The 26,129-nt window shown below is 48.4% G+C and overlaps 1 protein-coding gene across 11 annotated transcripts in view; it reads left to right on the forward strand.

The window, feature by feature from the left end:
* Positions 1-26,129, forward strand: part of Oxr1 (oxidation resistance 1) — a 335,909-nt gene that overhangs the window by 153,278 nt on the left and 156,502 nt on the right. For 8 of the 11 annotated variants that reach the window (XM_004850275.3, XM_087190807.1, XM_087190810.1 and 5 more), the window contains one exon: positions 8,552-8,748. The exons of 2 other annotated variants lie outside the window; for them this stretch is intronic. In XM_004850275.3, coding sequence (XP_004850332.1) covers positions 8,552-8,748 — 197 coding nt within the window. Of the gene's footprint in view, positions 1-1,472; positions 1,491-8,551; positions 8,749-26,129 lie in introns of those variants that run through there. One more of the 11 variants, XM_087190806.1, reaches the window with a different exon arrangement.

Genomic DNA, 26,129 nt, shown 5'->3' on the forward strand with positions numbered 1-26,129 from the left:
GTGCCCGGGACCACGGGGCTCTCCTGGGACCCGGAGCCCAGGGAGAGGAGCCTGAGCGGCCCCTGAAACCTGTGTGCCGATCTGATCTCAAGTGCCGGCTGTCGCTCGGCTAAGTGTTCCCGGTACACGGCCCTGCCCTGGGGTGTTGACGTGCCCCAGGAATCTGTTTATCCCGGTGCCGTCCAGGCGTGAGTGGTGGCCACCATGTGGCCCACAGTGCACAGTGCAGAGGTGATGGGACAGCCCCGACCTTGGGCAGCTTACAGCGCTGCGTTCAAGGCTGCTTTGTCGTTTGTTTATCAGGCACGGCACTAGCTCAGGGGGCAACAGTTCAGCACTGCTCCTGGAGCAGTAGTTAAGCTAGGGCTCCTACCCTTTTAGACGTCTCCAGTCTACGGTTAAATACAGTGACCCTTGACTTATGAACTCAATTCGCCTCAAGGGCTGGTTGTAACTCAAGTAGGTCAGTGAAGCCTCGGGCTCCTACACAGCCTTCCGCGTCTCTCTCCTGCACACAGGCAGAGCTCAGTGTCCTTAGAGAGACCCTGACCCAGGACCTCTCAGTGAACCCCACACAGGAGCGGATGCTGTCCTGCTCCTTCCAGAGCTCTTTAGGGTTAAATCTGTGTCTGAGATCATCTGGAAGCACAAGCAGCTGGCATTTGGGTTGTAACTCAAGACTTTGGTCTTCTGTTCAAACTAAAATTCTTGTTGTAACTCAAGTTGTTCACATGTCAGGTCAGTTGTAACTCAAGGATCCACTGTATTGCTATTTCTGCCATCATCAGATTTTTTTTCTTGTTTTTAATGATTGATTAAATACATTGCTATTAAGAGTTACGTAGGAGCGAGCGTTCAAGGGGTCTTCTGCAGTCAGAGATCAACATATGTGGACGTGTATTTCCCTCTCCCCCAGCTTTGTCCATGTAAATACTCACTTCCCTCACCAGCCTGCATTTATTTTTCTTCTGCTGTAATTTGCCACCTGAGCAGTGCAAGACATGGACAGTGGGAATGAAGTCCTCCTCTGCACCCTCACTAAATGGACTCGAGTTTAAAGGCTCTTCTCTCCTGAACCTGGTTCTTCAGCCTTTAATCCAACCATAATTTTTAGGATCAGAATTTCAGAAACGGAATCAAAGTTATAAACAAGGAGATAGCCCTGCTGTGCTTCACAGAGCTGTTATGAACAGTGCGGCTGCTAACCACAAAAACCGGACAGTGATTTCTTTTTCTTTTTTTGGTACCAGGGATCAAACTGGGGACCTTGCACCTGTGAGGCAGGCAGCAGAACCACTGAGCTACATCCCCGGGGGACTGTGATTTCTTGAGAAAGGTTTGGGAGGCTGTGACTGAGCCAGACCAAGGATGGAAGAGGATGGGCAAAGTCAGCGTTGTGCGTGGCCTGTGTGGCCGGGGTCACCACGAGGAGGCGATTCCTTCGCTGACTGACTCTGCAGTCTTCCACTCCCAGAGTGCAGGCCACTGTGGTGAGTCACCAGGGACTTGCACCTCTGGCCCTGTCAGAGTGCACTGTGAGCTGAGAGACGGCAGAGAAGTGTGGGTGTGACTCGTGCCTCCTCAGACTTGCTGCAGGCGCGGCACAGGGCAGCCCTGAGGCACAGCCTGGGCAGCAGGGAGCAGGCGGTGAGGGGCCACTGCTCAGACCTGCGAGAGAGAGGAGCCAGGGCAACCTGCAGAGCCCTCCAGTCCGGCCGTACGCAAGGGGCTCAGAGACGGGCAGGAAGGAGCAGCAGGGTTGGGGTCAGGCCTGCGGCCTGGAAGTCAGTCTGAAATCCATCCTGCCTCAGGGGAAGCACCTGGCCTTCATGGTGGAGGCCTTCGCCATGTGGCCTGAGGCGCAGAATGCTAGCTGTGGCTGCCCCCGGGGAGACAGGAAGCAGGAGATGAAGTCTGAGGGAGAGCAGAGGGTGGCGGTCAGGGTCAGACAGGCGGCTGGGACGTGTGCAGAAAGCAGACCCAGAGAGGTGTGCTTGGGAAGCAGAACACGGGGTGTGGGTGGACCGGAAGTGGAGCGTGCCGTGTGCGTGGCTGTGTGGCTTGTGGAGAGGGCGAGAGGACTGAGTCCAGAGCTTGTAGGCCCCGCCAGGCGCTCCGTGTGCCGCACACCCTAGCGGATGCTGGGCAGCTGCTGGGTACTTAGGTCTCCAGGTCCAGAAAGGGCTGGGCTGGAGCTATCAATGTGGGGATTCTGCATATCAGCGTTTGGTCCCATTAGTGACGTTAGTGACGGAGCAGCTGAGGAGACCAAACCCGCGGAGAGAGGCCCAACTCGTCAGACGCGTGGATCACAAAATTAGGGGTGGTGGAAAAAGAGCGCCCCTGAAAGGACAGAGCAAGGGAGGTGCTAGAATTGCGTGTCAGTAAGATGGTAGAATGTCTGGCCACAGAGGAGGTGGTTTTCATCAAAGGAAGTTGAGTCCCAGCTGTTCCCAGAACGCACCTCACTCACACGTCCTATGGGCGATGGCACCGTGCACTTTCCCCACCTGCCCACCTTAGGACCACTCTTAGATCCGCTTGATGAAGGATGAACTCTCGGAGATTCAATAAGTTGCCCCACATCCCCCAGGAGCCAAGGATTAGACGTAGCGTTCAACTTGCAGGGTCTGCGGTCCACTCCTGTGCTGGCTCCTCCAGAGGAAGGGCAGAAGACGGACCCCCGAAGGCCCCCCTCAGCTGGAAACCAGGTGGACTGCAGGTGTCAGCGGGCTCAGCGGGAGTGCCGGGTGGCAGGAGCAGGAGCTGTGTGTGGGGACCGGGTCGGCTGGGAGGTATGGTGGGTTGGCGCGTGGTGGAGGGAGGCGGACCAGGTGAGCAGGAAGGAGAGGTCACTGACCACTGACTGGGGGCAGAGGGAGGCCTTCTCCTTGCTTCCAGTTCCTCCTTGGTGCATCCAATGGAAGCCCCTTTCTGAAGGGTCTGGAAGAGACCCCTCCGGCTTTTCCTGTGGCCCCTGTCACCCAGGGCCTCCACCGGCTTCTCCCAGGGCACCAACAGCTGCCTGAGGGCGGGCCCACCCGCACGCTTCTCTAGTGCCAGCTGTGACTGGCCTCTGCTCCTGCACCTCTTTCTCAATTGGCTCAGGGCTTACAGGAAACTTCAGATCTTAGGAGAGGATGCAGCTGGACTCAGAGGACACAGGGAGAGACTGGCCTTACTGTGCCCGAGAGAAGCATTCTGCCGTGGTAAGGAAAGAGATGCGAGGTTGTAGCACTGCTGTGGGGAAGATGACCTTAAAGGCAGGTGACGTGTTTACCACAGAAAGGCTGTGCTGGGGCGCAGCCAGCCATCCTGTGTGAAGACACTGGATTCCAACAAGGAAGCTTAGCACATTACCTAGCGCTTCTCACAGCCAGGAAGAGGCCGCACACATGGTCGCTCATCAGACTACAAGGAGGGTCGGTTGTCAAAAAATCTTTCAATCAAGAATGCAATCTGATATTTAAAAAACACAAAATGTCCTATTGCTTTAAAGGCATTTAGTCTTAAGCATGTTTTTGTTTTTTGTTTTTTGTTTTTTTGGTACCGGGGATCAAACTTGGGTCCTTGCGCTTGCGCAGCAGGCGGTGAAACCACTGAGCTAAATCCCTGGCCCAGCATGTTTTATATTCATCAGTAAGATGATTTAACGAAGTCATGAACTAATGGGTCAATTAGATGTTTTCTCTCCACTTGCTAAATTAATAAATAAATAGGAGACCTGTATTTTTCTAACGTGTCTCTTCCCCTTATTTCTTGTGTCTTTATTTTGATAAATTGAGATGAGAAGCGGTTTGACCACACTGGCATTTTAATTGTAAACTGCTGGGCTTTGGCCCAGACTCTTACTACCTGCAGAAGTTGTTGTGATTAACTCTGGAGTTGCCTTATGTTGTACACAGGCAAAACTACATTTTAATCAGGCAGTCCATATGCTTGGGACAGATAGTTTGTAATAGGGCCTGTTAAAAATAGATTCCTCTAATTAGCAGTGTTGGATAGAAGCCTAAAGTCTTAAGTCTGATATACTGATTCCTTCTTCCTAAAACAAATAAACAGAATGAATTGATGTGGCAGTAGCCTGTTAGAAATCATTTCATCAAAGGTCATGAAATTAAATTTCAGCTCTGAGAGTTATTGCAGAAGACTGTTTAACATTACAACAATTTGACTTCAACCCATGATCTTTGGATTTACATAAAGTGCTTCTACTTTCTAGCTTTTCCAGTTGAAAGACTTTGAAGTTCTGAGGCAAAACTGAAATAAATTGGATAGTTATGTAATTTCAGAGTGAATGCTTGCAGCATAATGTTACGGTCAAAAGTACATGGAAGGGGAAGCTCACAAGAAATTACTACAATGAACTTAATACTTTGAAACTTTATAGTAAAACAAGAATGTAAAAAATTTTTAATGATCTAGGAACATATAGCACATATTTCTTTTTTTTATTCATTAAGTTTATCGTACATTTTAGGTATACAATATGTTTACATTTATCATTGGGTGCTTGTACCTGTACATGATCTCTCTTGGTTCTTATTTTTTCCCCTTCCCCTGCCCTCCCTTCACCCCCTCCACCCCACCCTATTTACACAGACTTTGTTTCTGTTTTTTCCTTTTCTCATATTAATTCCATTCCCTTCTTTCCTTTCCCCTACCCCTCCCACTTCCCCTTCCCCTTCGGACCTTTGCTTCCTATTTCACGTTATCTATTTGACATTTTGATCCTCAATTACACTTGCAGTTTCTCACACCAGAGAAACTATTCGGTATTTACACGTGTGTGCCCTGTTTATTTCACTTAAGAGTGTGGCCTCAGTGTGCATCCATTAGCTATAACTGTCTCTAGTTTCTCGTTGAACACAATTAAGATGCCTGACCGTTGTGTTGCTAAAGCACTCGATCCTAAACTCAGACCCAGGTCTTTGGCCCCGGAGCCCTGTTCTTTTTGCTCCGCCATACCGCCGTGGAAGATTTCATCTAAGGCTGTCAACTTGTCATGCTGTGGAACGTTGGTGACTGAACAGCTGAGATATTTCTGAGTCTTTTGTGCTGTTAATGATGTTAATGCATTTCCTTTTCCTCTCTAAGCTGTGATACAGGTTCCCACAAAGGATGGGAAGGAGGAGATGTTTTGTGGGTGCATCTGCTCCCGGGATGTTCCCAGCCTGAGTCATTTAGTTTATGTTCACGGTTTTTATATGTGGTCTTGATTGCACTGCTGCTTTGTTTCTTGTGCTTTTTGCCATGGTAGACCCTTCCTTCATGCACCTATTTACTTACCCAGTGCCACAGACCCCCTGCAGGTGTGCTGCTGGGGCCCGCTGAGGGGGTGAGCAGAGCAGCATCTCTGCGCTGTCGTAATCAGGTGACCAGTGCTGGGACTCCAGCAGCAGTGCTGCTTCCTTGTGCCTGGCTCTGTGGTGGGCTGGGGCATGTGAACCAGCTGGTGACCTAGAGAGAGACCTGGGCATCTTCTGTCAGAGGTCAGGACAAATGCTAACCTTCAGCAGTAGAGTTTATTAAGCTCTGGAGAAGCTGAGCTAGTTTGGAATTTAATTTCTCATGTATATAGCATCACATTAGGTATAGTAGCGAAGAGTCCATGTAAGCATCTATACAAGTCTTATTATTTGCATTGGTCTTGGGTTTCAAAGTTGAATTCAATTGCATTTAACAAGAAAATACCTTGTTTTTGCTAGGATGTCTAGCAAACCATTCCTAGGTCTCATTGTATCCATGATCTGATACTTGGATTTCCAACTCTGAATTTCCTAGCTATAGGGAAGCATGAATGTCTTAGCATGGATCCAGGGTTAGAAGCAGGTTTAGTACAAAAAGCTCCCTAGGTTTTGTGTACCGTTAACTGTTCCAATATCGGTTTCTCTTCCCAAGGACACTTCTGCTTAAGCATTTTTCCATTGGTTTGGAATTGTAAAATAAATGCGTGTTGTTCCAGACTCTACATTTATGAGTTTCCACCTCAGTCCTGCAAGCAGGGGCGAGAAGGGCACCTTGACCACAGCTGGCATGGAGTGAGGCCACTCAGTTCTCCTCCAGGGCATGGCCTCCTTGTTCAGTGCACAGTTTGCCAATCTGCCATTTCTTCTGTGGCTGAACTTCTAAATGGGCCTGCTTTCCTGCTGATTTTGTGGTTTGTTTTGAGCTGCTGATTTTGACTCAGACAGCACAGGAAGGGTAACAAAAGCCCTTAATTTTGCAGTGTGAAATGTTTTAGGCACTTGCTCCCCAAGTTTCTTTCTGAGTGACTTGAGACTTTTGCAGCAGCTCTGATACCCAACTTAGGAAGCCTGCACTCTCAGCAGCTTCACTACTTTAAATAACATCCCTGCAGAGGCTGTCTCTGCAGCAGGGAGGCAGCTGCTCCATGGGAGGGGCTGTGCGGGCCCCAGAGAGGCTCCCTGCTGCAGAGTCATCAAGGACTGGCCCTGAACTGTCGGGCTTTGGGGACAGGTGTCCACACGCATTCATGTCCACGTCCACATACTTCTCATACACGTCCATGTCCGTGTACTCATCTATGTACACAGGCATGACAGATGAACGGGGCATGGTGTGAGTGTATGCAGCTACGACCAGCACCATAGATTGTATGGGATTCTACCACCTGTCTTCACGGGAGTGAGCACACTATATTCACAACAGCTTTTCTTAGCTAAAGCAGGCAGATATTATAAAAATCCCAAAGAGCAAGGCCTGAATTGTTCAAATCCTTGCCTAACGTCACCTGGCCTGCAGGTGTAGAGCTGAAATGCACCTTTGCTCCTAAGTCCAGGGTGTGGCCTGTGGGTCCCAATCCTGGGTTGGATTCCAGCCCCTCCCTCTCTCCAGTGCCCCCTTGCTCCCTCCTCTTTCCTCTGAAAATGTAAAGCACGTTCAACACAGATCCTTTCCGTGCCCATTAAGAGATTATTTTTGTCTCTTTGTAATGTTTCATTTATTCTCCAAGGGCATTTCATGTCATGCACGGCTACATATCCCACTGTGCTATATTTATAATTCTTTAACACATTTAATTAAGAATATTGCTTAAACCATAGAAAGACTTCCCCTTCCATGAAATTTGGAAATTGAAGGTAGCATTTAGCAGTTTCCTTGTCACCCACAGTAGCTGTTCTTAGACTCTTAAGAGTCACTCAGTTACCCACACACTTCTGCCTTCTAAGAATGTGAGTGAGGCCCGGCTGTCCACGAGGCCTGGATGTCGCCAACAGAGCTGGAGCTGGAAACGCTTCAGGCTGTGCTGGGGACGGGGAAGAAGGAGGAGGAAGGTGCCGAGGGCCCCTTCTGCCTCCTGTGCTCCGCTCCTTCCCCTGTGGCTGTGGAAAGGGCTGTCGGGCACCGGACATCTCGAGGCCACGTGGTCTCTGTCAGTGCCAGCCTCTCGAGCCGTCACCAGTGTGCTGTGTTGGTTTGTGTGTCCCTGTTCCCGGACTCCCTCTGCGAGAACCAAAGCTCCACAGTACCGGATGCTGGCCTGTGTCATTCCCCATGCAGCCTTGGGGTCCCCAACACTATGTGGCCCGGCGCAGCCGCCAGGGGGACCCAGACTGGGCTGCACTCCGCTCCCGGCCTCCGAGGCTGCCAGGCCGAGAGCGGCCTTCTGTTCGGCTTTGCAGTGGTTTCCTGGGGCACTGGCGCCCCGTAACCGTTAGTACACAGTCCTTGCTGTGTGTGAGCAAGCTTAGAAGTCATCCGTGCTTATACAGAAATGTTTCCTGAGATGTAACATATACCCAGGAAAATGCAGAAGTCACAGGGCAGCACGTTCAGGAAGCAAAACATCCTGGCACCCGATACCCAGATCAGAAAGCAGAAAACCGATGGTGATGAGCCTCAGGGGCCGACAGGAGGATGCCCTGCAGATGACACTGACAGCACCGCACCTCTGCACAGCACAGTCCTTTCATCATCCTTCTCTGAGCTGCAGTTGTTTATATTTCACTCATATCTAGCTGTATTCTTGAAAATACTCCTTGTAGAGCTGAATTCAAAAGTTAAGGGTGCTATCATTGTCTGATAGGACCTTTTAGATTACTAGAGAAATAAAAGTCCTTTATCACCTTACATTTTGATACATTTGCTGAATTTTATATCAAAGGCTTTATTCATTTTTCTATTGAAGTATTTTTGCCTCATTAATATATAAGGTACACTGTGATGCTGGAATCACTAGATCGTTATTTTAACGAGATCTTTCTAAATGATTAGGCAGAACAGCATTTTTCCAACTGGCTTCCAAAAAATACTTTTCTTTGAATAGTCTCACCATGCAGCCCAGGCTGGCCCTGAACTCATGGTGATCCCCCTGCTGGGGGGGATCCCAAGTGCTGGGGTTACCGAAGTATACCACCCTGCCTGGCTCCAAAAAATGTGTGGCACATTTCTCTTAAAATCCTGTAGAGAAGATGTATGATGTCGGAGTAGCCTTTTTCAAGGCCAGTGGAGCTGTTGCTGGAAAGGTTACAGCGAGACAGACATGGGATGAACTGTCTGAGTCACAGCCCTGTGCTCTTCTGTGCAGGCTGAAGAAAAAGTCGCAGTCGGTGGACATGACCGCTCCAGGGTTCAGGCCCTTGGCAGGGGCGGGGAAGCCAGCGCCCCAGGTCGGGAAGGCTGCAGCGCCCAAGACTCCCACCATCGAGGAGGAGCAGCAGAACACGGCCAATGCCCAGCACCAGCCACCGCGCCGGAGCGGGCTGCAGAGGTTCTACACCATCGGTGAGTGTGCGGCACACTCGTGTGCCCTCCGGGCATCGCAGGGCCGAATGGGAATGGGGAGGCTCTGGGGAAGCAGCGCCCCTCTGGCTTGGTCTGCTCTGTCTGCAGTGCTGACCTGAGGCTGATGGAGCCGAGTGTGGAGTCTGCACTGCGGGTCGGGACCTGCTGGCCTCTGCGTCCCTGGCCTGGGCTGCAGGGGACCAGGCTTCGTGTCCCTCCCTCCCAGACTCAGTGACACCTGCGGTTCCAGACCCTGTGGGAGCCCTGTGGGCTGGCAGACGAATCGAGGGGAACGCACAGCTTTCTCTGCCGTGTTTGTCCAGCATGCCTGGGAAAACCACAGCAGTTTTCAGTGTCCTGGGTCTGTTGGGGAAAAAGCGATTACACACGTCAGGGACTGCGGCTGCTGTGGCCTTCCTCTCCTTCATTTTGGAGGAATTCCATCACATTATAAAGTCTTTCTCGAGGCCCGTACAGGCCTGTAACCCCAGCACTGTGGGAGCCCGAGGCAGGACTACAAGTTTAAGTCTGGCCTGGGCAACTCAGTGACTTAGTGGGATCCTGTCTCGGAATAAAACTCAAAAGGGCTGGGAGTGTAGCCCAGTGCAAAGGTCCTGTGCCCAAGCCCCAGGATGGCCAAAAGATTAAAATAGAGTAAGGCGTCCTCGTAGGGACTGGCTTCTCAGGCTGGCCAGCATCTTGGCAGAGCTTTCCTGGGTGCCCAGCGCCCTGGCCGGCGGGTGCTACCCCAAGGACGTGCTTTTCTCGGAATCTCAGCGTCTGTGCCCTCCGCGTCGCCTCCCCGCGTCCCTGGGCTTTGGCAGGCTCTGACACCTCGGGGCGGATGGCCTCCGCCCGGCCTCCGGGTCAGTCGTCCAGGGCGCGCGCAGAGCCTGGCCGCCGCAGCCGCTGTCACTCGCTGCCAGTGTGTCCTCTCTTCCCCCCGGGATCTTCGGTCAGCAGGCGCCAGAAGGCCTGACGTCCCGGGTGTGGGCGGTGCATGTTCCGACAGCTCCGGCTAACGTTTGTCCACCGGCAGAGCCCGCGCTCGCCAGTGGCTTCTGCGCCACAGCTGCCCGCGCCTCTGCTGCTTCCCTGATGCGTTAACTGGCCGGAGGCCGGAGGCGGCCGCGGGACTGGGAGCCCCAGACGCCGCTGGCCTCGCCTCCACATCCTCAGGAGTCACCCAGGGAACGGCGGCCTTCGCGCCCCGGTGCTCGGCCTGGGCCCTCGCGCCCTCTCGTGGTCGGGCGCAGCACTGCACGTAAAGATGGCAACCAAGTTCCAAGTTTAAATTTAGGCAGCAATTCTAGGATTTAAGAATTGCCAAAAAAAAAAAAACCCAAAAAGAGCTAGAAGAACATTGTGGCCACTGAAATATCTCTCGGTGGCTAACGAGTGGCTGCAGCAGCTTCTCTAGAAATTTTTGGGTCTCCCAGTTTTCCTTGTGAACTTGTGGATAGGATGTTTCCGGGTTGAAGGAACCCTAGGAACAGCGCTTCCAGCGCCTTGCACCTTAACTGGCTCCAGAACTTACTTATCCCCAATAATAACAGCAGCGTGATATAGCAGCAAAATGCTCCGCATAAGCCCATTCTGTTTTATAAGGACGACCAGCCTGAGCAAGTGTGACATGGTTTCATGGATTTGGGCTGAGCGGAAGGGCAGTCTGCACCGTGCGAAATGCCGAGTCTCCTTCAGAGGAGCGGGAAGGGGCGGCCTCACCCAGGCGGTGGCTCGGGAGCGCCTCCCTGCCCTGCAGGTGCTGGCCGTGCTACCTTACACAGTATTTGCCCTTCCTTGGCCTTCATTTTCCAGCTGCCCAGGAGAGCAGTTACACCAGATCAGGCTTTCTGCTTAAAACAGCTCCCCCTCAGCAGGCGGCAGCGCTGCAGCCCAGGAGTCTGCGGGGCCCTTCCGGGTTCACCCGCAGGCACCACAAGGCCACACTCAAGATGCCCGGGGAGTTTGGACCAGCAGAAGATATGCTGCCAGGCTCCTGAGTTTTTCAGTGCATTTTAATTTCGCGTGGTGTTGGGCTTCGTGGTGGGGTCTTCAGGCGGCGGAGGTCGTGTGTAGATCACTACAGCCCCTGCCAGCCCTCGCCTGCCCTGTATTTCCTCTCTCTCCTCTGGTAAGAAGCCTCCCTTCTACAGCACTTTCCTGTCCCCTTTGATTTTGCCTTTCAGATTCCACGTATCAGGGAGAGCATCCAGTATTTGTCTTTCTGAGTCTAGCTTGTTGCATCTAACACGATGATCCCCAGTTCCACCCATTTTCCCGCAAACGACATGATTGCGTTCTTCTCTCTGCATTCTGTGTGTCTAACCCATTTCTCCCCCATTCACCTGGTCCCGCGCCTTCGCTGTCGTGAGTGTGTGGTGACCGACACAGGTGTGCGGGCCTCCAGACTGCAGTTCCCCCGGGAGCCGTGGCCCTCTGGTGGGCCTCACTCTGCTCTCAGACCCCGCCCCTGCCCGCCCGACCTTCAGACTGCCGATCTGCCTCACCCTCTGCTCTTTGCGCTCTCGGCATCTCTGACCTCTACTCCTACCCACTTCCTGCCCCTTCTACTCCTTCTGCACTCAGACGCCACACAGGCAGACCCTGTTCCCTGGGGACTGCCCCTGCGCTGCCCATTCTTCCTGTTGCTGTTCAGTCTTAGATCACTTTTAAACGGAATCTCAACTCACTAAATTAATTTCGTAGCCGATTAACAACTTGTGTCCTGCAGTTTGAAAAACCACGGGACTAGATATGGAGTCTTTTAAACCCTAAAAGTCTATTATTTTTAAAATGAGGGTTATTAATTTGAACTAGAATCATAAAGATATCAACTTAGTGGGCCAGCACTAACGCTCCGCCACTCTCGGTTCAGTGAGATGCGTGTAAGGGCTCCGGAGCAAGTCGGGCACCAGCGTACGGGCCATGGGGAGAGCCGGAAGTGCACGGCCCAGCCCTCGGGAGACAGGAAGTCTGGGCGGCATTGAGCCTGCCTGCTGGGGGTGGCCGGGCTGGGTCCCCTCCGAGTGGGCCTGAGAGAACCCGCAGAACTTGCCCTCCTCGGAGATCTTGCTCTCGAGTCACCCGCTCACCCGCGTTCCCGAGTTGCACGGGTGGCCGCTGGCTTCTAGCACAAGAGGCCTCAGCCCACGCCTCCTCCTGGCCACTCAGTGCCTTCCCAGTCCCTTCCGGCTCCGTTCAGGCGAAGAATTCTGGCCTTGTTTGGGGACCCCTTGTAAGTCAGACTTTCCTACGTAAGAAAATGAGACCATTCACTTAGGAATCCATTGCTTATTCATTCAGTAAATGTAAATTATTCAATAAACAGTTAATAAATTGCTGCACGCCTTGTCCAAAGCACTGCCACACCCTGGTCAGCAAGACCAAGTTTCAGGCTGGTGCACAGATCCTAGTGAGGGGCGTGGGGACCGAGGTCAGCGTTTCACAGTGCCGAGGATTGATGCAGTTTTAAAGGGAAATAGCAGGTCAAGAGGCAAAGTCAGTAGAGAGGTTACCCACATGTTTCCAAGTCTTACAGAGTCCAGAGTCGTTGGGAACCTTCCAGCAGATGAAGTATCTCAGTTCTGAGACATCAATTAGGCTGCTTTCAGTTACAGGACATTGGGGGTATTAATAACAGATTTTGCAGAGCACTGTTTTTGCCTTCCTCAGAAGAGGATTAGCTTATGAAAAGACTAATGGAATTGATATTTGCAGCACGAAGAAACAAATGATTCAGGGGAACCGAGTGACCCTCTAGCCTCCCATGTTATTTTCGGGGAGAAGCATCCAGATGTTCTTTGTTTCCAGCAGGGAAAGAGTGAGGCGCATTAAGCTGGAACACAGGAAAGTGAAATTAAAGAGCAAGGAGGACTGAGTAAGTTTCAAGGTGTTCCAGAGAGTCCTGCTTGTCTGTGAGCGTGGCCGTTGTCTGTTTAGGAAGTTTCAGGTGTCCAGGGACGGGGAAGGGTCACACAAGCAGCACGGAGACCCTGCGTGTTCCGGCGGGCACAGGAAGCTGGCAAAGGGCCTGGGTTCCTGTCATGCTCGTGAGGTCCCGGAGCCACCGTCCTGTGGACGGGTAGGTTCCTCGCCAGGCGTGCTGCTCCTCCAGCCTCTCTGCCTTCTGAACAGCCGCCGTCTGTCAGGATTTCGCCTAAGCTTCCCAAGGCCTGGCTGGGCCTTCTGCAAGTCTGGCCAACTCGAGGAGATTTCAGAGCACCTGTATGTACCCATGCTTGATCTATTCAGCAACTGACAAACCTCTGTGACCGTGATGCGTGCTTATGATGCAAGCAGCACACATCCTAGGGCCACCGAGGAGAGTTCCAGGCTCTCGAGTCCAGAGAGGTGAGTGATTCGCACCCCAGGGAGCACAGAGCCCGGCCTCTGCACACATCTCGGCCCAGTGCTCTTCTCACATGCACAGGCAAACTTGGGCCACACCCGGAAATCTCTCCCGGGTTCCCGGGGGCCAGGCCAGGCCCTGATGGTGAAGTGCAGCCGCGGGGAACATTCCTCATGAGCCTGGACTTCATCACAGGGGCCAGCCTCTTCCTCCCTTCTTACCATGCTGGCTCCCTCCCCTTTCTCTCTCCCTCTTTCTGCCTCCCTTTATCTTCTCTTTCTCTTCTTTCCCTCCTTCCTTCCCTGCTTCCTGGAGTTAAAAGAGCTGTGTGTCTTGAAATGCTGCCTGGTCAATAGTATTCGTTGGGAGGTTCTTTCATAAAATTTGTTCCACTTAATCCCCTTACTGCCAGATATCAAGTTGGGAAATGGTCCCTAAAATATCCTTTTGGGATTTTACTGGTGTGTGAAATTGTAAAATCTCAAATCCAATGATCCTGCCTCTTGCCCTGGCTGCAGGATAGGACACTTCCAGCATTCTGAGCTCCGTGAGGCACCCTAAATGCAAATTTGTATCCTACTTTCTGCAGGCGGCTTACGCATTGAGCTGAAACCTGCAGGATTAGGGGCACCTTGGGAATTCTCAGGAGTTGACAAAATTAAAACAGTAATAACTAGTTTGGAAACTACAAGGAGAAAGCAAGACACACATTTAACTGCTTTTTAATTGTAGTACACCAGACATTTTAAAATATCATCGCCTAATTTGTATGCTTCTCATCTTGGTTAGGTTTTTAATTATAAGAAAGAAAAAGACCAATTCTAAAATGAACATACTGTAGCAGGTTTTTAAGGAAAGGTTAATATTGCTGGAGATGATGCATCCTGCAGCAGGGAACCGGGTCACCGCTGAGCTGGAAGTCTGCAGAGGGAAGCGGGTCTGCACCCCATCATTGTCTGTATGCTGGGCAGTGGGGCCCGGCTCCCAGGGTCCCGAGTCCCTACACCCCTGGGAAAAGTGTCTTTGCTTTGTCTGTTCTGACGGTGTGATGACTTTTTCTATTTCCCGTGTCACCAGAGTATCTAGGAAAGTTGTTTCATTCTAAAGCTCCCTCTTGTTCATAGAAGGTAGAATTCCCTAAAGGACCTGGGACTTTTAAGTGAGAAGGGTACATATGTAAAAGTGCCTACTGTGCAGTTGTTATTAAGATGGTGGACTTTGAAGACATTTAGAATCCAAGTTCAATTTTTTGCTCATTTGTGGAATAAGAAGACCTTGGGATCTGTATGGGTCTGTGAGTGTGTACAGTCAGTGTGTCCATGTGCATATGTGTTGGCAAGTGGTATTTGATTGGATTTTTATTTTATAGCTTTTTAGATTTATAAATCCACTTTAAACTGTGAGGTCAAGGAAAACATACAAGCAAAAACTCCTTTCAACTCTAAAATAAATGTGAAAGCTTTATTTCATTCAAGGGAAATCATATATTTTTGAGTAATCATTTATCCAATTTTAACTAAATTTTACTAAGCAGCAGGAAGTATTCTCAGAAGGAGGAAAAGTATATCCACTTGATGTCTCAGTAGATTAGTGATATTTATAATGTGCTGGATAATCTTGCCAACTCTGATTTTAGAGAGCCAGCGCTGTGGTTTGTAGAGTTGCTTTATTCATTTTTGCCCTGATTCTTGGATTGTTCTCTGTCAGAAGTAATCAAGCTAAAATCAAGAAACTCAATCACAGCTTAATCACAGCTGTGATAAATGGATTAAGAAAAGCCAATAACCTTGAGGTTTCTCTGGCCAAATTGTGTTTAAGTTGCAGTGTAATAGTCTTATAACTTATTAAAAACAAATTATGCCTGTCAAATAATTTAATGATTTCTAAACTGACTGATTAAGCCTATATTGGTTTAAATTGTGGAATAACCAAAATGAACAATGTTCATGCTTAAGAAATAATCATGATCCTGTTTGAAATGTGCTAAATTCCTACTAAAATAAGTCTTTCAGTTCTGTTAGCCAGCAAAACTTGACCTTTCCACCCACCAGTGTTGGTAGGAATGTTCCATGCATGGAGCTGTGGCTGAGGGAGAAAATGACAGATTATTACCAGTGAGAAAAGCCTGTGTTATTCTCCACACTTAAGGACAGAATTAATGGCAAATTTAAGGAGTGAAATAATATGTCCCAATTTCTTCTGTATTTACACTTTTTAAGAATATGAATTTAAAGAGCCTCTGCGATCTTGACTACCTTCAGAATCAAAACTATCGGTCTTTTCTCATTTTAAAAAACAACTTTTATTTCCACTTCGAGTCTAAGACATCACCTGTACAAGCCCTGCAGGCTTCGTCCTCCTGAATGAAATTTTGACCTTGTTCACAACTATGAAACTGTGACCACTGTGACTTAGGGAAATGGAAAAACAATTGAAAGACGCAATGAGGGAGCTTCTACTGCCCTTTATCCCAAGGATTTGAAACCAGTTTACTACAGCTTTGTTACTTGGGATAACACAGCCAAGATGCTGAGCGTTTAAATGATCATTCGCAGTAAATTCATTACGAAACATGTGAACCTCTAGTGACAAACAAGCTCTTAGTAAGCAAATTCAAAAATTTACTAATTCAAACTTTGTAGTTGTCTGGAAAAACCTTGAGATTAAAGCTTTTGTGTTGGTACAGTCTGTGTGGATTTATAAATGGAAACATTTCTGAGCACAGAAAGTAATAGTTTCAGCAAATTAGCTTGGCAAGCAGCTTAATAAGTGAAAATCCATGTGAAGAGACATTAATGTGCTGTTTTCAAGAAACGTTAACTGTTAGTTAATCGATTGGATGACAGTCCTAAAATGGAACTTCAGTGTTATCTGAGTAGCTCCTTAGGTTGACGTTCTTGGGGAGAGAGCCCATATGGTTCACAGTCAGCGCCAGCAAACTTCCACGTCCTATTGGCTCTGGTCTCTTTGGCCAAATGCTTGGCAAGCCAGTTTCATAAATTTAGGGAGCTTTCTGGCTTTTATGCTGAAAGACATTCTAGGTTGAACAAAAGTCTGTAGGAAGAAGGAAAATACAAGAATGTGTGACATACTCAGGACGTGGTTGGCGAGTGGGGTGCAGTAGGTGGGTATGGAATAAAGACGGAGAGGTGGTTGGCAGCTGGTTTCGCAGGAACAGTTTGCGAAGTGATGCTGTGGACAGTGGAGTCCCGTTTGTCCTCTCGCCAGCTGTTGGAATCTTCAATTAGTACAGTTGCGCCGCTGCGTGAGGGTGAGCAGCCTTTGCAGTGCATGAATGTCTTGATGGAAGGAAGCTGGTGCCCTTTGTTTCAGGTTGATGACCTCAGACAGTTCTGACAAACACAAAGGTGCAAATGACATGAACAGGCAGGGGTGTGCTGCAGAGCAAAGCGAAAGGTCCAGCAAAAAGCTCGCGCCCGAGTTCTTCACAGAACGCGAGTCAGGAAGGGCCCGAGGTGCTGGACACTGGGTGATCATCTCACTTACACTGCAGAGAGACCTGGCGGTGGAGGGCTTTTTAAATCCTCATGGCACGCGACCTTGGAAGCAGTCAAGCGGAATTTCAGTCCACACTGGGCTTCGAGCACCTCTTCTGTGCATTAAAGGCCACTTTCTCCACGGTGTATGTCTTGTCATCTTGGGCAGCATCAACTCTGGATAAATTGTAAATTTTGCTGTGGAACTCTTTTTGTTTTTGTTTTAGAGTAGGAAAATTTATTGGCGAATAGGGATGGGGAATAGGAGCGGCTCCTGAGAGGGAGGAGGGTCCGGAATGGCTCCCTGTGCAACTTGTTATCGATTGACATTACAGTTGATAAAAGCAGAGGAAGCATTTGTGGTTCCTGAGGAGCAATAATAAGTAATTGATAAACAGGTATGCAGTTAATCTGGCTCCGAGAGTTATACTTCTCATGTGTGTATTTGAAATAACATTTTATAATTAATGTATTGTTCCCAGTGAAGCTATAAGCAGCCCTGGCCATATTTTCTCGGTAGGAGCAGAGTGCTGTCCGGGTTTGAAGACTGATCTGGTTTGGCTTGGGAGGTGTGTGTGTGTGTGTGTGTGTGTGTGTGTGTGTGCGTGTTCTTTAGTGAAAACTAAGGAGTTCAGTCATTTACATGCATTATGGTCTGGAAAATGATAAACCTATAAAATTTCAATAGTTTTTTGATGGGAATCAAATTCAAGCTACTAAATGTATTGTTAAAGAAATGGTAAATTAATAAAAATGTTTTGCAGAGGACCCTACTGTAAGATCCTTAAGAATGAATCATATCAAACCTCTCTTAAAGAGAAAACTTAAGGATTAGAAAAATGTCATACAGAAATATCAGTGAACACTGACAGAGTTCTTAAAATTGTCATTTTAAAAGAGAAGGAAGGGGCCAGGGATTTAGCTCAGCGGTTCCGCGGCCTGCCTCAAAAGAGCCAGGACCTGAGTTCAATCCCCGGTACCCCCCTAAAAAAATAAATAAATAAAATAAAAAGAGAGGGAAATATACAGGAATGCAGTGCTCGGGCTCAAAGGATAGCTGAGCGGCCAGGTCCCTGTGGGGGTGCTCCAGAACCAGAGCCCGGCCTGAGCCAGGAGAGCCTGATTCAAAGGCTGTGCCCCTCACCACACAGTGCGGGGCTGTTTGCTTCATTGGGCTGAACCTCAGTTCTTCATTGTTAAAAGGAAGATATTCCCTATGTCCCTGTGCTTTTCCAGGAATTAAATATGAACAATATATTTTAAAATTAGGATATCCTTTAAAATATGTTTAAATATTTAACAAAACCTATTTATAATATTTTATGAATATAATTCATGCTTTTAAAACACTTAGAAATGGCAGGCATGTAGTGGTAAATAAATAAAAGTCATAATGCTGTGCCTGGATATGTTAGCCACGTTCCTATTGCTGGGACCAAATTCTTGACAAACACAACTTAAAGGAGAAAGGATTTATTTGACTCAGGGTTTGGAAAGATGCAGTGCATGGGCAGCGGCTCAAGGCAGAAACATCACGGCAGGAGGGCCTGGCAGAGGAATGTGGCTCACCTCATGGCATCCAAGAAAGAGAGAAAGGCAGGAGCCAGAGACGAAGGGGCCAGGGACAGGACGAACCCTTCAAATGGCTCTCGCAGTGACCCACTTCACCAGTTACGCCCCACCTCCCAGCAGGCCCCTGAGCTGTGGACACATCAGTCCGTGGGTGAGGTTTGTGGCCTCGCCATCCAGCACTGCTCTCAGCCCCTCAGCTCCGCCTCCCCACTGCCCGTCATGGGGGATCAAGTCCTTCACATGAGTCTTGGAAGGTGTTTTAGGTTTCAAATGTACAAGGGCCTAAAGCCGATCACTAATGATTTCCAGTCCTGGGGCCGCTGCCAACAAGCTATACTCACGCCATACGTTCTTCCTAGTTTCCCTCAGGAAATACAAGTTCTTTCCACTCTTATTCTTTACATTATTGTCCACCAAGAGAAGCACCATGGTGAAGAAATGAAGGAAACAAGATTGATATAAACGCAGCTCTCTGCACACCGCCTGATTTGGGGAGTCAGTCACATGCGCCAGGCATGGCCCTCCCCAGGACTCGAGGGGGTGGCCCGGGACCACCTCAACCACCGCTCAGCTCCCAGCACAATGGTGAGGGTTTGCTTTACATACAGCCCTGCACACCCTCCTACATACATTGAAGCATCCTCCGGTTACTGGTGATAACCAATCAATGCTCTGTAAATGGTCATCGTGCTATATTATTTAGGAATAATGACACGATAAAAATGTCGTGCTCAGTACAGACAGTTTTTCTTCTCTTTTTGATCCCTGGTTGGTTGGCTGAACCTGTGGTCGTGGAGCTGATGGATGTTGAGGCCCCCCGAATAGCGCAGACATTGCATCTGGTGCCTTATCTCAGACCAGCGTTTGATTCTTCCTTACCACACCAGCACCTGGGAAAACAGCTCCGCTGATGAGTAGCTGATGTCTTAGAGAAGCGCAGAAGCAGTTCCCTGGGGTGTGAGGAGCCACAGAAAGGGCTGACCTCGGTGAAGGTTGGAGAAGCAGAGTGCGGATTAGCATGGAGTAGACCAGACATGGGGGCCAAGGGAGCGAGGGAGGGTGGGACACACTGTGCTGGAGAAGGGTGTTTACGGCGAAGAGGGGCCATTCTGGGCCCCTTGGCCACATGATCAAGTCTCCTCAACTCCAGTGTTGGAGTTCTGAAATTTTTATCTTCACCTGTACACAGCCAGCGCTCAGGCAGGTTGAGCGGCTTGCCAGAGAGTGCCCTGTTAGGAACTTCTGGAGTAGGGACTCTGTGGGCCAGAAGCCCCACCCTGCATCCTGCCTTCAGTGAGTGGAGGGTCCTGTCCTTCACAGGCAGAGCTCACGCACTGCACACTTCTGTCGCTGGCAGATTACCTGCCCAAGCACTTCACAGGGAATTCTCTACGTCAGCGTGGATGGGCTGTACGCGGAGATTCCACTGAGTAGTACCCGCTGTGAAGTTCCAAAATGAAGCAAGTTTACAAAGAACAACACAGTATGTGGCCTAAATAAGTGTTGATTAAGCTGGTGGTGCACCTAATTGGAGAGGACACCCCTGTCTGGGTTTGTATGATGTTCTACACGCAACTACCGGAGAGGTGGAAAGCAGAGCTTCATGGACATGAATTCTTCTGAAGAGCTTAAAAAGCTCATGCGAAAAGACATGTTTTGCTTCCCAATCTGTATTTCTGTCAGTCTGGAGAGAAAGATTACACATAGTCACATATTTACCTACATACAACCCTAAAAATGTCTTAGTAAATTTCCAGTGTGGAATAAGCTTTTTAAAAAATCTCTGTTTCCTTCAGTAAAACTGTGATAATGTCACTGCATATAAATAGATTTCCTTTAAATGTTTCAAGTATGTCATGCTGTTAGGAATAACCAGAAAGCAGTAACAGGAAAAGAACGAAATTTCTCATTATTGCGCCCGAGGTCTGGCCCACGATTCACAGAGCCCCGCACGGAGGGAGGGAGCCCTGGCTTCTCCTGGCGTCTCCTCCCAAGCTCTCTCCTGTGGGGCTGTTCTGATGGGATCTTAGGGGAAGCATCGGTGACAGAAAGGCTTAGGACAGCAGCACTCCCGGGCGTCCGAGCCTGTGGGTCCCTGCGCGTGACAGGTCAGAGCCTCAGCTCCACGGCCCCACAATGGGTGACTCCGCAGGCGCCCGTGGGATTTGTGTACTTTCCCCAAAGCACCGGCTTGAGCAACGTTGAAGGAACTAACATTCTACATGCTTCCCTGTTCATTCTTCTCAGTGGCAGAGGGGACAGGCTGGTGTGAGTGTGAGTGTGATTTAGAAGCTAGTGCTCTTGTCAAAGCCTAACTCCAGAGGGAGAAAGGTGTGCGCCACACACAGGTAACGGGCGAGTTCCCGACACTAGGACACTTTCCGCTTCCTCTTCCTTTAGGAGCATTTTTGTCAGCAAATGTGATCCCGTTAAAAAGTGAGGCAGGCACCCTTCATCCTGGAAGTGCTCTTAAGGGTGGTCTGAAGTGTTTTCTGTGGGGAAGTAGTTGAATGTGTGTACATATTACCACGAGAGGTGCTGCCAAGAGAAAAGCATGCTCTTCTTGGAGTGTCCAGTTCTTTTTACTGATTTACACCTATGTAAGAATACTGTTTTCCCCTGCAAATAAATATAATGGAAAAACTGTCATGCTGAAACTCATCAACACAGGAGATAGTGAATTCTCTATGAACTTTTAAAAAAGATTTAATAATATATTTTATTAACTTCACACAAAATTTTTAATTCAACATCTCTACCTATGAAATTATTAATGGAATATTCACATTTTATACAAAAACCTATGATTTAGGTCCCTTAACTTTTACTGTAAATTTCAACTGAGATGCTAACTTTTAATTTAAAAATATTTTAACTTGTCACACTTGTACATATTTATGAGGTACTGAATGATGCTCTGATTCATGTACAAATTGAGCAGTGATCCATTACTGAAATTTTTAACAAAAGATGATTATAGATAGAGCTGGAATGATTTGCAGAGATCTGAAGAAGGGTATTTTAAATGACTCTCAAGTATCTCCTATTATCTAATTAATTTTTGTGACCATCCTGAAATGAGATAAGAACCTTCACACTGGTGAGTATGCTTGCATAGACTGTATCATCTCACCATCTAGATTTTGATGATGGTAGGAGAGTTTATCTTCTAGGATTTATCACTTCAAAAGTGATGACCTAGAAGCAAGTCGATATTGCCCAGAATTGCCTGTCTCTCACCATTGTTTTTAATATTTTCTCAGAGTTTGAGATCAGGCCTTGTCAGCCCTAACATTAATACCATTTTGGACCAAATAATTAATTGTTGTGGAGGCCATCCTGGCCTTATAGGGTGCTGGCCAGGTCGCTTGGCCTACCCCGCCAGAGGCTGATGGCACCACCCCCAGGGTGACGGCCGGCAGTCTCCCGGAAATTACCAGGTGTTGTCCAGAAGTGATGTCACCCCTGGTTAAGGACCATTTTTCTAGGCGGTGCAGTAGACACTGAAAGGGAGACAAAATTATAAAAATATAATTGTAGATAATTGTAAATAGTGTGATTGCCTGCCTGGTACAGCCAAGGCATTCAATTGAAGAGGTATTTGAACTAAAGACTTCAGTAAAGTAGCAAAAACAGCATAAATACAGTTGACCTACATCTGTTTATTCTGCATCCTCTGATTTCTCCAAGTATAGAGTGGAAACTTCAAACAACAACCAAAAATTTTGTCTGTGATGAACATATGCAGACTTTTTCTTCTCATTATTCCCCAAACTATAATGTTTAACAACTTTTGACATAATGTTTACGTTCTTAGGTATTAAGAATAACCTAGCTATTATTTAAAGTATCCAAGATGATGTGTGGATGTTATACATAAACACGACATTGTTTACGTAAGGGACTCCGGCATCTGTAGATTCTGGCATCTGAGAAGCATCCTAGAGCCAACTCCTACAGACACCAGGGACCACTGTGTACAGAATTCAATAACCATTCATAACATGGTAGAAATGGTAATTTAAAGGTCCCTTCTACAATGGACAGCAGAAAATATTAGAAAAACATAAGCAAGAAATATGGGAACATCATAAAAAGAAAGGCATGAAATTCATTTTGCTTTCCCAGACACCAAAGGATACCAGAAACATATATAATTAAGACAGTGGGAAACTGATACAATGACTAACCCACACACCAGTAGAATAGAAAAAGTTGCCTCAAAACTGACCTTAATTTACATGAAACGTTAGTTTCAAATGGTAGCTTCATAAATCAGACAGCAAAACAAGTAAGTGGTAATAGCATAGTTGTTAGCCTTCTGGGGATGTACAATGGTGCAGGCACTACACAAACCAATATGGCGGCTGCACAGATTTACCTCACACTTCACCAATCCATAACACAGATAAAGACTCTTGCATCCCACAGTGCAGGTTCTTATTCTCCTCAAGGGCCCGTCCTTTCTTCTTCACCAAGCTTCTTGACATTTACCCTTGGACTTAACAGTCATCTCATCCATCCTTTAACCACTTTGAGTTCTGTTAGCTATCTGTCCCTCGTAGGTAATTCCATGTCAGGATATGGCTAGCGTTCACTGTGAAAAGAGCTCTTAGCTCTCTTCTGCTCAACTGTGCATAGTTTTAGACTTCGATCACTGTATTCCCAGGACATATCCCAGTAGGTTTGTTATTTATAAAGTACACTTATCAAGGAATTCTTCATTTTGTAATTTGTGGTAGTTATACATACAACTTGGTGTTCTAACCCTCTTAAGTGAACAACTCAGTGGCGTTAGATGTGCTTACATTATGTAGCCATCACCAACCACCATCTACCCACATAACTTTTCATCCTGCAAAACTAAACTTTGTACCCATTGAACAAGAACACCCTATTCTTCCGTCCACCTCACCCTGGAAGTCACCACTCTGGCATTTATCCCTGAGTGGATACTTACTACTTACTCTAGGTAGTTCATGTAAATGTAAATTTGTCCTTCTACAACTGGCTTATTTCACTTGGTGTAATAGCTTCAGGTTTCATCCTTATTCCAGTGAGCATCGGAAGTTCCTTCCTTTTTAAGCTTAAGACTGAATAATTTTCCACTATGTGTCACATTTTATCTGTTCATCCCTCAGTGGATAATCTGGTTGCTTCCACCTCTGTGCTCATGTGAATAATGCTGCTGTAAACATGAATGCACAAATATCTGTTTATGTCTCTGCTTTCAATTTTTGTGGTATATAGAGACGTGCAACTGCTGAATTAAGTTTTTGAGGAGCTGTCATGAGGAGTCTTCATAGAGGCTGCACCATTTTACCTTCCCACGGGCATGAACAAGAAGAGTCCAGTTTCTCCGCATCCTTGCCACTTGGTATTTTCTATTTTTTAAAAAAATGACAGTCCTCCCAATGCATGTGAAGTAGTGTGAATGGCTTATTTTTTTCCCCCTTTGGTACTGGGGATCGAACTCGGGACCTTGTGCTTGCAAGGCAGGTGGCGGAACCACTGACTGCATCCTTGGCCCTGAATCACTCATTTGTATAATAGGGGGATCTCAGCAGTTTTTAACCAGACTCACTCATTTGCCCAAAACAATTGCTTGAGGATAAATGTCTGCCTAGCACTTGTCCTATCTCCAGACCAGCGCTCCTCCCAGGAAGCCAGAATGTCCCGGCGGTCGGGCAAGGGGACACGAGAGACAGGAAACTTATTTTATGTCTCTTTTGCCTTTCTCTTGCTTTATGGTGAAACATTTTCTAATCTCTCATTGCAAAAAAGAGAGAGATAACCTGAAAATTATGAGGCTGTAAATGAAACAACTCTTAAAATGTTTTAATCCACAAAAAGCTCACCAAGAGATGAGCAAATACTGTTTTGTCCACTAACCAGTACAATAGGTTGAATTTAAAAGCAGCTACCCTTCTCCCGCTCACCAGTGAACTGATGAGCAGGTGAAGCGCACTGGTTATCAGGACGCTGCGTTGGGCCCCGAGGAGGTGCTGCGGGGGGCGTTGCCAGGGGTGAGAGGCCAGGCCTGCGAGGGGCGGCATTCACAATGGCTTTGTCATCCTGTTAATGCGAAGACATTTGAATTTGATGTTGGACTTTCTCACAAGATCTGAGGATTCAGAAATAATGGGGCCCTGAATGTTACAAATGTGTCGCTTTCCGGCACGCGATACCAGCTGCAGAGACAGAACTGGTTGTGTAAGTGTGCAGTGCCAGGGTTCTTCCCCTCACTGGACCTGGCTGCAACAGGAAAGCAGCCCGGAGCTTTGACGAGCGCATTACAGCAGACACAGACCACCCCTGCCTCAAAGACACAGTGGTGCAATGATGTCATGTGCGCTCCGGCTGTGGTCTGCTCTGGGGAACTGGAACGTGGCTCCTGGGAGCAGGGAGGCGGCAGTGGCACGGGGCCGCTGCAGACCCTGCCAGCCCCACATTCTCCCTCCGCGTGCACATCAGACGCCCGCCCAAACTTAGGTCCTGAGCTCCGGGGAGGTGGGATGCACTGTCCCGGAAGTTCCCCCAGGGCGGACACACAGGAGACACAGCTGGACATGTGAGGAATTTCTGGGTGAACGCTGATGTGAGCGCCTGTCTGAGCACGACTGGGAGAGTCCGGGGTGCTCAGAGCTCCGGAGTTTTATGTCTGCACGGGACACCAAGGCTGATTTCTGACCAGTTCCTCTCATACCTGTTTTCAAATGACGATTTCTGCCCACATCCACCCACCCGCTGCGATAAATGCCCTGGCCTTGGTGGCTTAGGAGTGACAAGTGTGCTTCTCACTGCTCCAGAGCTGGGAAGACGGGGCCGAGGCCCGGCAGCTGTGGGGTGCGGGGAGCGGCCCTCCAGCTCCTAGACAGCCCTGTGCTCCTGCTGTCCTGGCACATGGGGCGGGAAGCTCCTGGGCTGCCTTCCCTGGAGCGAACTCATGCCCAAGGGTCTTCCCTCGTGATCTAACCACCCTGTGACACTGAGTGACCATGGCCCACATGAGCCACCCTCGCCCTGTGGCTCCCATTTGGGAAGATCACCACCGGGCCGGCCATGCTGAATAAACACACGATATTTCTGAGTCCTTCCTATTTGCCTGGCATGGTGCTAGCGAGCTTTTCCTGAATATCTAAATTTTACCCTGGTTACCAATGCTGTGGGACCAGTGCTATCCTCCCTTGGGCTCCTGAGAGGAGCCTGGGGCATTAGGAGCTTCCACATCACTCGTAGCCCACTGAGAAGCAGCGACAGGAACCTGTGCCAGCGTCTTGGGTTCCACTGGGCAGGTGTCACTGTGCATCCACAGCAGGTGATCCCAAATCGCTCCCTGAGCAGAGGGTCCCGTGCAGAGGGACGTCTTAGTCACAGCTCGCAAGACACTCGGTGAACACCAGGTGAGAACAAGCCGACCGATGGCACATCTGCGCTGCAGCATCTGCCAGACTCCGTAGGAAGCCCTCAGAAGTGGCCACCTGGATTGCATCCGATGGAAACAGCCCAGTAGTTTCTTCCTCCCAGATGGGCCTCTCTCACCTCGCCCTCAGCTAATTAACAACCCATGGCTCTTCAGACACAAGCCTTTGAAACCTTCTCCAGTCCCAGAGTGAGTCTTTGCTTCCTTTATGCTTCCATGCTGTTATTCCTTTTTCACTGGGCCACTTCATTGGAATCATGGAATTCAAACTGTCTACTATCAAGAGTAGTTACATTTTAAATAAGTACAAAAATTAGGCAGAAAATCCACTAGCACAGAGTGTTGTGTTTCTGAAGAAACAGTCCATTAACTAGTATTCAACCAACACCAGCTATACAGCATTTGATAATTACTGTGATTCAGGGGTATTTCTTATTGAAATAAGCAAAACTTAGTTGAAACACAGTGATTAACAAGAGCGATCAACAAAAATATCACTTGAAAGTCCCTTTCTGCTCACTTTGGTTCATGTACAAAA

Source organism: Heterocephalus glaber, unplaced genomic scaffold, assembly GCF_053883595.1.
Source record: "Heterocephalus glaber isolate CG9 unplaced genomic scaffold, H.glaber_assembly_v1.0 deba00001556, whole genome shotgun sequence".
NCBI lineage: Eukaryota > Metazoa > Chordata > Mammalia > Rodentia > Bathyergidae > Heterocephalus > Heterocephalus glaber.